The sequence below is a fragment of the Paramisgurnus dabryanus genome, chromosome 18 (genome assembly GCF_030506205.2).
Source record: "Paramisgurnus dabryanus chromosome 18, PD_genome_1.1, whole genome shotgun sequence".
In the NCBI taxonomy this organism is placed as follows: Eukaryota; Metazoa; Chordata; class Actinopteri; order Cypriniformes; family Cobitidae; genus Paramisgurnus; species Paramisgurnus dabryanus.
The window spans coordinates 18,056,438-18,068,786 of record NC_133354.1 but is presented as its reverse complement, the minus strand read 5'-3'; the positions used below and the strand labels follow the sequence as shown (position 1 = coordinate 18,068,786).

Here is a 12,349-nt window from a genome sequence, read left to right as displayed (position 1 = left end):
GTGTTTGTTGTAGTCCAAGTTGGAGACGATAACTTGTGTCCTCGTTTACTATGGTATTTGTATCTTTTGCATATCGTTAACATGTACTAATACACACTTACACACCAAAGGAAATGTAAAATCGTGAATCGGACAATATGTTGCTCTTTAACCTTTTGACCACAATTCTGTTTCTGATCTTTTCGCCTGATATTCAAAAACATTTTTACAAATAATGCCTGCATTAAATGTTATGTTCATTAAATTAAACATGTGAATATGAATTAGGAATTATTGATAATGATTAAATAAAATAAAATGCATGCATTTTTTATTGTCCTTTATTATGCCACAAGACTTTAATTGAATAATTCTCACAAAGCTCAAAGACACAAAAAAAATATTTTAACTGTGGTACAGTGGTGTTCAAAAACAGTGCAACCTGATGAACCTCTGTTATTCTTATTAGTAATATTTCTGCATTGGAAATTATTTAGTAACAGATGTAGTAGTTAAAAAGATTATGTTTCCCTTTACAGAAGAGAAAATGCCCCTAAAATGGGTGTTTTAACAAGACAACCACTCCAAACACACAAGCAAGAGGGCAAAATCTTGGTTCCAGACAAAATGATTATGAAGTTGCCAGCTCAATCCTCTGATCTCTACCCCATTGAAAACTTGTGGGGTGACATTAAAATGTTTCTGATGCAAAACCTAAAAAATGACAGCAACTGTGGATCCTGGACTTAAATATCTGTTTCTAGCTGCCAGAAGTTGGTTGACTCGATTTGACACAGATGTGCAGCAGTGGGATATGCAACTAAATATTACTAATTCAATAGTTTAAAGTGAAGTTAAATCTTAAGAAATTTCTTCAGTTTATAAGTATCTAAAGAGAAAAATGTTTACACTGCTATTTTTTTGAACAGCTTAATATTATTTTACTTTGTTTCCCTTTAGAAGTAGAAGACAGACTTGATACATTTTGTTAATTCTTTGATTTGGCATTAAATATCATATTTTCAATACATTTTAAATAAAGGAAATAAAATCTATTTATAACATTTCTGCATTTTTGCACTGCTATTAGGGCTATTTTTTAAACACCACTGCACATGCACAATGTTGCTGTGTATGCAAATAAGCTATTGTTAAATAAATGTTCACAAGAATGTAAGAGGGGTTCCTATTCTTTCATTTCCCAGATATTTTTTGAGGAATGAACGTATTTCTGGACTGAACAGATTTGTATGGTAATCTCTGGAATCTTTCTCAGATTTAGGTTTAGGGCTGTGTGCACACATGTCCTTCACTCCCCAGCTTACAATACCGACCTATCAAAGATATTTCTCATATTAAAAACAAACATCTCTCAGATCAACATGCACATCTGCTTGTAAAGGAAAATTAACAAACATAAGACTGAAGTGGAGAAATGATTCAAAATCTCACCTGTACTATTCGAGCACCAGGAACAAATGTGGCACCTCCAGAATCACCTGTCACAAAATGACATGCACAAACTAAATCTTTGTATACGCCTGACAAAACTTAAATATGAATTCTAAAACAAACGCTATGAGTGAGGTTTAATAATAATATTTTGTAATACCAACACTAGATGTTGCCAAATATAACACGCCCTACTGCAAACATCACACATACCTTTACAGGCAACATAATCTGTGGTTGGTTCAATTCCACCGCTGCACAAAAAATTGTGTGAAACAATATCCTTTGCATTTGTCGCAGTAATTCCTTTTGCATTTTTTGCATCTTCAATACAAGAATCCCACTGAAAAAAACAACAACAGATTGACATAAAACTAATGAATACTGAGCATGTCCTCAGTCCAGAGTTATCAAAAATCAAGGCATGTTAAATCATAATAAATGCACACATGAATGATCATATACAGCATACAGAGTAAAAATTTTAAGTTCAAAATTAGGCCGTTTTCAGTAATGTTATTTTATATTACACATAATTACCAAATTTCCCTGTTTGATTGTGATGTCCTTCTGTTCAATCTTGCCTCTGATATCTGACATGAAAGCAGCATTCACGGTATCTGCACTCAATAGCATCTCCTCTGTAACAACATCAATGAAATGTTAATTGTGTTTTAGTCGCTACATATAGTGAGCTCGTAAGTTTGCACACCCCATGCAGAAACCTTGTGATAAAATATTGCATTTTGCTTGTTTTTAGCTCACCATGTTTTTTGCACGTTCCCTCTCTGTCTGAAAGTTTTAGAGCTCCACTGGTTTCCTTGGTGCAGGGGATGCAGATTGGTCTGAACAGATAAACAAGATATTTTAATAATATGCACTTTCTTATAAGAGTAAAATCACTTCATCAGCTGTGTTCCTCACCGAATATCAGGACTCATGATTACAGGCTCTTCCAGTTGAAGAAGGGCTATGTCAAATTCATAATATTCTGGAATACCCTTGTGACGCTTTGCTGCGACATTATAGCGAGGATGAGGTATGTACTCTTTAACTTTTATTCCTAAGGGTGAAAAAGGAAAATCACAGATGACGTGTAGAAGATTTTTTCTTTATTAATCAGCTGGGGAAAATACTCTTTAAGATACAACTGAAGACATACAGTAGAGTAGGTTACCTTTAGACTTTGATTCCATGTCAACACTTATCTTATCAGGTGTATCACCAAACTTGAAGCAGTGAGCCGCTGTCAAGATGAAGGTCGATGTGACTAAAGACCCAATGCATTTTGAAACTGTTCCATCACTACGCTGCAAAAACAATTAAAAAACCTCCACGGTCAAATTAATGTGAACAAATAATAACAAATGATGCAAAGCACTTAATTTGTTCTGCTTGTGTTTAAGACAAAAAGACAAAGAGATGCCCACAGTCACAATAATCTTTGCCAACCAGGGGTATTGACGACGCTTATGAGAATCTGAGCCATCATCATAATCTTTGTAAAGTCCACACAGTTTTACACTGGTACCCTCATCTGTTAAAGAAAGATGGTAAGATTAATTCATATATATATATATGACTAATTTAAGGTTTATAGGGTCACTTCCTCAATATTTCTTCACATTTTAGAATAATAGTAAACTTGTCAAATGATAAAATAACACAAGCATTAATATACATTATTCACCCTGAAGTGCTTTTTAAACAGTATTGAAGAACTTCCCATCTAATCTGGACTCTTACTGGCTGCTTTTTCTTCATTATTAAGTCCAAAATAATATTTTTTGTAATGTAGGAGTTTTTTCTTTTATATTGTATATAGTTTTTAGACAAATGCTTTCGGATCAAAGGCTTTTAAAAGATCACAGAAAAACATTTCAGTCTAGTAATCACAAACTTTTATATATTAACAGAACAAGACAAATTGAGAAATATGATCACATAATACAGTACCAATCATGGTGTCAAACGTCTCCTTTAAATCATGCAGATCTCGAAGTTTGAAAAAAAACTTTTCATTTCCTCTGTCAGTCTTTAAATGATTTATATCCTCAGCATTTACATCATCACCCATTCCAAACACATAAAGGTCTGAAAAGAAAATGTGTATGAGTAATGAGTCAGAAATTTGTGGAATTTTGGATAATATAATAATACTATAAAAATCTTAAAAATCAGTAATATATGAATACATTTTCATCAGTTACTGTGCTGCTGTATGTGAATGGGAAAAAATACAGAATATTGTCATCTTTTTTACAAAAATAGTTTTCAGCTGAGGTGCAAATGCACCAAAATAAAAAGTAGTTCCCTTTCAGTCTGTCACTACGACGTCACATTGTGACCAACGAATTGGGAACGCGTCTACTTCAAAAAACTTCTAAAACGCCAATGAGATTGGCATGCAGGTGCCGTTACCAAATTAGCTATTTTTCACTTCAAAATCTGGCAGTGATCTGCTCACGAGAAGCTCTCTACCTAAAGGAATAGAACCCTACGTGTTCGAATTGGTTGGACAAAGGCACCACAGCAGAGGCTCGCAAGTCTTTCCACCTTTTCTTTTTTCTCTCACTTTTGTGTTGAGTGTGTGCGTTGCCGCTCCCCTGTGTGCTTCATCAACTTCAGCACAACTAGAAGAGTGTTTCCTCTAAAAGAGTCTGCAGGTGAACTTGTGTCTTTTTAAAGGAGCATTTCACCCGTAGAAATATTAATTTTTATGGAAAGTGTGTCATATTTGTAGTCGAAATGTAACATATTTAGAATTTGGTGCCTATCTGACCGAGAAAAGGGGTGTTTGTAGTCTCACTCCCTCAACAAAGATATTGCACTTCCTTCTTTCAATGATGCAAAATGAGGATTTTTACATCATTGAAAGAAGGAAGTGCAACACTGAAATCTGTATTTCTCCTGTCTCAGCGGCAACTGAGGAAATGATGCATGACCATTCAAAAACATGACTGGGGTTCTAACTATACAAAGCTTAATGCAAATGGGTGAAGTGGCTTAATGCAAAGAGTGCGCATCGACGAGCACCCTTGGTCCACTCGCCGTGGGTACACCGGTAATGCCTTTAGTCCCTCTCGCACAGTCTCTAGAGGCATGGCAACAGCTTCCAAACCGTTGCGGTGGCTTTTACGCATGATTCATCTTGCAATCCAATTCGCCCAGCCACCCCCCACATTTTTCAGCATTCGCTTCACTACAGTGAAAGCTGCCGATGTGCACGTACAGAGATTAAGGACGCGATCGGGCCGGTCCCTTCAGCCGAAATGAGGTCAGGGTTTTACAGCCATTACTTCATAGAACTCAAAAAGAGTGGCGGGTTGCGACCGATCTTAGATCTGCGTGTACTGAATCGAGCACTTCACCGAATGCATCCGCCCACGAGATTGGTTTGCAGCCATCGACCTGCAGGACACTGCTTTCATGTCTCAATTCTCCCCTGACATAGGCCATTTCTCTGCTTTGCGTTTGAGGGGTGGGCATATCAGTACAAAGTCTTACCTTACTGCCTTTCTCTCTCCCAGTGTCTTCATGAAATTCACTTAGGGGGCTTTAAAACCCCTAGGAGAGAGTAGTATGCGCATTTTAGTATATCTAGACGATTGGCTCACAATAGCCCAATCACGTCAGACACTCTGCAAACACATAGACTGGTGCTCAAACGCCTTGCTTGTTTATGTCTTCAGGTCAACTGGGAGAAGAGGAAACTTTGGCCATGCAAAGGATCTCTTTTCTTGGTATTGAACTGGATTCGGTCGAATGCACGGCACGATTAACAGAAGCACGTGCACAGTCAATACTGACTTGATTGAATATGTTCAAATGCAAGACTGCGGTTCCACTGAAACAATTATAGAGACTTTTGGGGCATATGGCAGCAGCTGCGGCTGTGACACCGCTCTGGCTGCTCCATATGGACTGCTTCAGCATTGGCTTCACGACTGAGGCCCGAGGAGAGCATGGCACAGCGGTAACCACGGAGTAGCGATCACACCGGCATGCCGTCTCACTTTCACCCTGATGGTCAGACCCATAGTTTCTCAGGTCAGGTGTTCCACTGAGACAGGTCTCAAGGCATGCCATTGTGTGTACGGATGCCTCCACTACGGGGTGGGGGGGCCACGTACGGCGGGTTTGCATCCTCGGGGGTTTGAACCTCACCCCAGCCTCTACTGGCACATAAATTGCATCAAGGGCTGTATATTTTGCTCTCGTCCATTTCAGCAATGAGCTCAAAGGCGAAGATGTATTAGTTAGCACCGACAACATTGCGACTGTTGCAAAAGTCAGAGAGGACGAGGAGAGCATTCTATTAGTTGCACCGTATTGGACAACCAGGAGTTGGTTTCCAGAACTTATGCTCCTCGTGACAGCCCCGCCCTGATGGATTCCCCTGAGGAAGGACCTTCTTTCTCAGGGAGGGGGCACATTATGGCACTCACGCCCCGACCTGTGGAACCTCCATGTGTGGTCTCTGGATGGGGAACGGAGGTTCTAAGTGATTTACCACAAGCGGTATCTAACACTATTGCTGCAGCGTGAGCGATGTCTAAGAGACAGGCTTACACGCTAAAATGGAACCTGTTTGTTGACTGGTGTACTTCTCAACGAGAAGACCCCCAAGAATGCCCAATTAGAGACATGCTTTTATATATCCAGCACCGCTTGGAGAAGAGGCTGCACCATCTACTATTAAACTAGATATTGCGGCAATATCAGTACACCACGTACCAATAAACGGTAGATCAGTGGGTGAGCACGACCTTGTCATTAGGTTTTTAAGAGGTGCACGAAGGCTGAATCCTTCACGCCCTCCCTCTATTCCTCCTTGGGACCTGTCCATGGTGCTGAAAGATTTACAGGACGCTCCCTTGAGCGAGTATTAAGTTTCTTACGATGAAAAGTTTAACACTCCTTGCCTCTGTAAAGAGGATAGGGGACCTTCATGCATTTCAGTCAACGGTTCGTGCCTTCAGTTTGGTCCTGCTGAATCCAGTGTAACACTGAGACCCCGGCCCGGCTACATGCCCAAAGTTCCCACCACTCCTTTCAGAGACCAGGTGGTCAACTTGCAAGCCGTGCCTTTGGTGGAGGCAGACCGAGCCATGGCTTTATTATGCCCTGTACGTGCCCTACGTGTGTATGTGAATTGAACTCAAAGCTTTAGAACCTCAGACCAGCTTTTTGTCTGTTATGGTGGTCAGCAGAAAGGGAAAGGTGTCACCAAGCAGAGGATGTCTCATTGGATTGTAGACACAATCGCCCTTGCTTATGAAAAGCAGGGCACTCTACAAGAACTGTGGCATTGTCTTAGGCTTTGGCTTGGGGTTCCTCGCTAATAGACATTTGTAGAGCTGTCGGCTGGGTGACACCTAACATGTTTACTAGATTCTACAGTGTCCGTATCGAGCCGGTATCCTCTGGGGTTCTCTCCTCAAACCGATGAGAATACCCAGGGTCGGCTCCTGTGTCGGCTTGCTGCCTTCTTTTTGGTGCTGCATAACTGCGCGATTGTGGAAGGCCATTAGTGCAAAAACGTTACAAAAACTGTTTTTTTGTAATCCTCCACTGCTTGGTGACCGATGTTGCGGAGCATCATCTGTCAGCTTCTCACTAGATGTATCCTTGAGAATCTAGGTTAGGCTAGCGCCCACATTGCATCCCCTTGAGGGTTCTGGTGGGAGTATTCCATGGAAATTTTTCTCTTTACCACATTTCCCTTAGCAGAGCTCGCTCTGCGCCTCTATAGTATGAGATATTACTAAGAGGATTTCAGGTTATGACCTGAGTTTTCAAGATGTCACCCAAGTGGTAGACCCCCTAGAGCAGGGGTGTCCAAAGTCGGTGCTGGAGGGCCTGTGTCCTGCAGAGTTTAACTAAAACTTCCCTCAACACACCTGCCTAGTAAGACCTTGATTAGCTGGATCAGGTGTGTTTGATTAGGGTTGGAATAAAACTCTGCAGAGACACCGGCCCTCCAGGAGCAGGATTAGACAGCCCTGCCCTAGAGGGTAGTTCCGCAGTGTTCCTAGTTCCGCCTGGTGTGTTCGCTTCACAGTTCGCCTAGTTCACTATTGTAGGTTTAGGAACAAGTAGTGACCAGCCTTCTGCTCTAAACCCATTTCCGTCTCCCTAAAAATGGGAGAGTCGGGGGGTTTACGCAGGGCCATGAAGGGTCAGACAGATGCAAAGACCTGCATGAAAAGTTCTTTGGTGATTTAGAAGTTTCTGGAAGTAGATTGGTCCCACGAGACGCGTTCCCAATTTGTTGGTCATGGTGTGACATCTCTGTTCCCTTCCTTGGTCCCTTCCGAGACGCTTAGATGGTAACAGTGATATAACAATAGACTAAAGGTTCCTGTAAAAACAATACATTTCAGATTCATCCTCACCAAGTTTTTCCTCACGTGAAGGATCCTTTTGTATCACAAGATCTTTTATTTGTTCCACCTTAGGTTTGGGATCTCCACCCATGTTGGCTTGACCTACAGTGCAAAATAAGGTGTAAAATACATTGAATATTATAAACATAAATTAACATTATTAAATTTGTCAAATTTCCACTTTGCAGATCTGCGGCACAATTCTTTATGACTCCATTTCACATCAAAGGCCCTTAAACAGATACACTGCTAACCACTTGAAAAACAAGTCTACATTGGAAAAAGTATAAATATAGTTCAAATATATTCAATACCATCAGAGAACAAGATGACAATATGTTGAGTCTGAAGAAAGCTCTTTTTATCAATTTCCTTCTCCATTAGCATACTCTCATAAATGCTCCAGTAAGCTTTGGCGATATTAGTCCCTGTTCGCTTCCCTTTACCTGTTAGGTAAAAAACACAGGGAGATTAAATGACGATATCATACAGATTCACTCTCATATGAGAAACTCATTTAAGTGCTTATCCAAACAAAACACTTACTGCTATATTTAAAATCTCCTAGTTTATTAAGAATTTGTAAGAGGTTATCTTTTTGACCAATCTTAAAGTCTCGCATAGAGACAATCCTGGTAACATCTGTGGCAAAAATCAGGATCTCATAATTTGGGGAGACCTCATAGTAACTGATCTGTGGGTAAAGAATGAAGTCAAATCCATTTTAATTTGGTCCATGTACAGCTGCACGTTACTATAATAAGAATATACAGTAGTACACAATTATGCATTGTCACACGAGTGCTGGTATACTAAAATATTAGCACAATTTACCATGGGATGTGTAGTAAAGAATAGAAATGCAGGAAATACCTTTTCTATTAGTTTACTAATGACACCTTTCGCCTTTTCAAACTCTGCTTCATTTATACTATCAGATACATCCAAGGCGATGTAGATATCAAGCTTTCCACCCTTATTCACTGTTATTCTTTTTCCTTGCTGAACTGAAGAAATGAAGAATAGGTTTCATGCAATGTGCGGTGACAAAATCTCTCAATCTGTCAAAACAAACTTGCAGAGGAAGATGACAGTACACACCTATTTCTTCATACTGTTGAGAAACCTGTAGATTTGTTTTTAGAGAAGAGCTGAAACCCTCGGATGCTTCCTCTGGGGTGTCATATGTGAAATCAGCTGTATTTACAAAACAACAACAACATCAGCATTAAGTCCCACACAGCCCATGTTCATTTTTAGGAACATTTACAGTCAATGTGGTACAAAGGTCACATGCATGTCCAGTACTCTTGTGTTTCTGTGAAGGAAGTAAGAAGGTTTACCGTAACATTCCGGTTCTGACCCTGACCACTGACCACTTTCCTGACAGACTCGCTCACGGGAACCAATCAAGGTCAGTTTACTCTCACAGTTGTATGTGACTTTGTCATCAAAATTAAACATATTTCCTGATCTTGTAGTGCCAGGGGGAACACCAGGATCAGGACAGTTATCCGCTGTGAGAAACACGTATGACACAACTTATTATTGACATGATTTTGTCAAGCAAAGTAAATATCGTCATTAACAGCTCTCACTATCTAGTTTTTTGAACTCCAAGTAATTCACAAAAAGACTGTTTATGCTAGATAAAAACCTAACATGTAAAAAGACATGTTTAAACATTTGTAACATCAACAGCATGCAAATAGTTATAAAACATAGTTAAAGTATTGCAAGTTTTTATTCATTTTCTCAAAATGTAAGATATATTTAGGATTCTCATCTAAATTGCATTATTAATTGATTAGCGCCGTTCCAGTATTCATGGTGAGAACTCTTCAATCCACACACAAGTTGATCCATACAGCAGAAAATTCACACACAAGTCGGGAATTTGGCATTGCTAATCCACCTAGCCTGCTTGTCTTTGGAATGCAAGGATACACAGAGAGAACAAGCAGCTCCACACAGAAAGTCCTCCCAACCCAGCTGAGATGCTACCCACTGAGCCGCCCCTAAATTGTATTACTTGTTACTTACAGTTTCTTCCACAGATTGGTGTGCCACCACTCCATTTCCCATTAGGTTGGCAGATTCGGGACACTGAGCCACTGAATGTGTAGCCAGAATAACACGAGTAAGTCGTTGTGCTGTTCACGAAATACCTCTGCTGATAAGGATAGACATCACCGTTTTCAAAACCACGAGGATCGGGGCATGTGACCGCTAAGATACATATAGACACAAATATATAACTTGAATGATGTTTTTGTTAGTTTTCAATGAATAAGAATGGATTATAGAGGGATACAGATGTCATAATCTATTGCTTACTCTTGCACTGTGTTTTCCTTGTTGGTTTTGGGTCCCATCTTCCATTTTTACACTGCCGGCTCTTAACAGATGGGTAATAGCCTTCTGGACAAGTATATCTCAGAACGCTACCTTCAGAAAAACCATTTGAGAGAGAAAATCCCCCCATACTAATGTCCAGATTCTCATTAGAGCACAAGGTGGAAGTGGGAGCACCTGTAGGAAATATAAAAATGATACATTTGATTACAAGAACACATTGAAATTAAAAAATAATCATAACGTGATGTAACATGAATTTTCACATACTTTTGTTATTGGCAAATGTTAAAGTTCCATGACACTTCATGTGTATACTTGACCCAAAATTAAAATGTTTATGAATTTTTATATATTTGAGTAGATTAAATATATAACATGAAGTGTAAATGTTACAATTAAATGTTTTAAAAATAAAATGTTGTAAAATAAAACATTAACATTTTGTAATTAATTACAAACATTTTTATTTTGGTTCAAGTATATATATATATATCCAAAACATTTACTGGAGTAGATGCCATTTTCTGGTGGTATATATATATATATATATATATATATATATATATATATATATATATATATATATATATATATATATATATATATAGTTATAATTAATAAATAACTTAAATAACTGAGATTTAATTCAATTCCAGTTACAAGACTTTCTGTTGTTTTAAGAGATAACTCAATGTTTTGGATCAAAAAGCAGTGCAAAAAGACCTACCGGTTATAAGAGCACATAAATTTGCAAGTATGAATAGATGAAGTGCTTCATACTCCATGATGCTCTTTTTGTCCCCCCAGTAAACGAAACAACAGAGGACGTTCACCGACATATTTATACACCAGCGAAAGGAAGTGACTGTAGGCTGTGGACATATTTAGCATGTAACAGAAAAAACATCCCACCTAAGCAACAACCATCATCAAAGTCATTACTTTGTACTAGTTTGACATTACTTTTGTTTATAGATTATAAATTAAGAAAAATAGTATTTAAAATGGTCAACCGAAAAACAGTCAAAACCGGCTTGAATTACGAAAATGCTTTTATTAAAAGGTTTTAAAACTTTTAGTTTACACTGTCTGCTTTCTTCTGGTGTGTTTTCATAGTCCTCATCAGTATTTTATTCATATATTTATCTCATCAGAATCAACACCACAAATGATCAAAAAAACATCTTGAAAGTTCATTTTAGGATGAGTTTGAGGCAAAAGGGAGTTGGCTGTTGATCAGATGATGTTGAAATGTGTGTGCCAATACTGTAGGTCGACTCAAATTAAACTATGATGTTATCTTGGTCACATTTTTACATTCATTGGTATACAGAATGATGAGATAATCCCATTAGGGTGAACTATGAAATTGACCTTTAAAACTGCCTGTAAGGATGCTTGAATCTATATTAAGTCATCCAAACAAATCTTTTGCAAATGCATCAGCAATCCAGAGAATTAGTTCCTTTAGTTAACATAAAAAACCCAGATGACCAAGCAATATTAACTGGGAAAGCCCAGCATGTCCACTTGTTTTTAAAATGAATGCAAACATATACTGTTGACTGTAGGCCTACACAAAAAATGATTAAACAGATCCAATCTATCTTACTGAAAGATAAAAATATTTAGCATAAAAACAAAGACAAGCTTATATTTTACAATATGTGATGTGGAAGACGAGTTTTCTATGTAAAGATTTACATTTTGTTTCATTATATGTTAATTGTCATGTTTTGGGAAATACAAAAGGTTCACAACCAAAGCGCTGTGATGAAATCATGTAAAAACCTGTGTGTCACAATTATTAAACAGTTATGCAATACTATTAAAAGACTTTACCAAACTTGAATCATTTTATAGCTAATTCTGTGAATGAAAAATCCTAATATGTGTCACATTTTTGATAGATATTAAGCATAGTAACTAAAAATGACTAAGGTGTACCAATGTACCACTTTTCCTGGATATATTGTCATTCTTTTCTTTACTGTTTCGGTTCATTTAAACAAAACATTTAGTTTGACCTCCTGAAGTTGAGTAACATTTTCTTAAAGTTAAGCACAGTGGCGGCTGGTGACTTCTCATGCGAGGGGCGCAAATTTAAAATAAGTGTACGGCAGTGGCGAACCGTGGGTACTTCAGCTGGGCCTTCAAAATATGCAATGAAG

General features: G+C 38.4%; 1 protein-coding gene across 1 annotated transcript; it reads right to left on the bottom strand.

Annotated features, from left to right (window-relative positions):
* Positions 1-283: 283 nt before the first annotated feature.
* On the bottom strand, positions 284-11,059 carry LOC135776415 (complement factor B-like). The gene is made up of 18 exons (XM_065287107.2): positions 10,906-11,059; positions 10,158-10,352; positions 9,864-10,049; positions 9,164-9,337; positions 8,922-9,017; positions 8,694-8,827; positions 8,367-8,514; positions 8,135-8,266; positions 7,830-7,922; positions 3,388-3,525; positions 2,862-2,968; positions 2,609-2,741; positions 2,356-2,494; positions 2,197-2,276; positions 1,972-2,072; positions 1,645-1,774; positions 1,432-1,478; positions 284-1,313 (listed from the first exon to the last, which is right to left on the bottom strand). Exons 1-18 carry the CDS (start codon positions 11,015-11,017, stop codon positions 1,143-1,145), a joined length of 2,316 nt encoding a protein of 771 aa, XP_065143179.1. The 5' UTR covers positions 11,018-11,059; the 3' UTR covers positions 284-1,142.
* Positions 11,060-12,349: the final 1,290 nt, after the last annotated feature.

Excerpts from the sequence above, each read along its gene's own strand:
- LOC135776415 (XM_065287107.2), bottom strand. The coding sequence starts at position 11,017 with ATGTCGGTGAACGTCCTCTGTTGTTTCGTTTACTGGGGGGACAAAAAG. Across the intron at positions 2,073-2,196 it reads GGGAACGTGCAAAAAACATG|AGGAGATGCTATTGAGTGCA; the intron begins GTGAGCTAAAAA and ends ATGTTGTTACAG. Across the intron at positions 1,479-1,644 it reads AGATTATGTTGCCTGTAAAG|GTGATTCTGGAGGTGCCACA; the intron begins GTATGTGTGATG and ends ATTTTGTGACAG.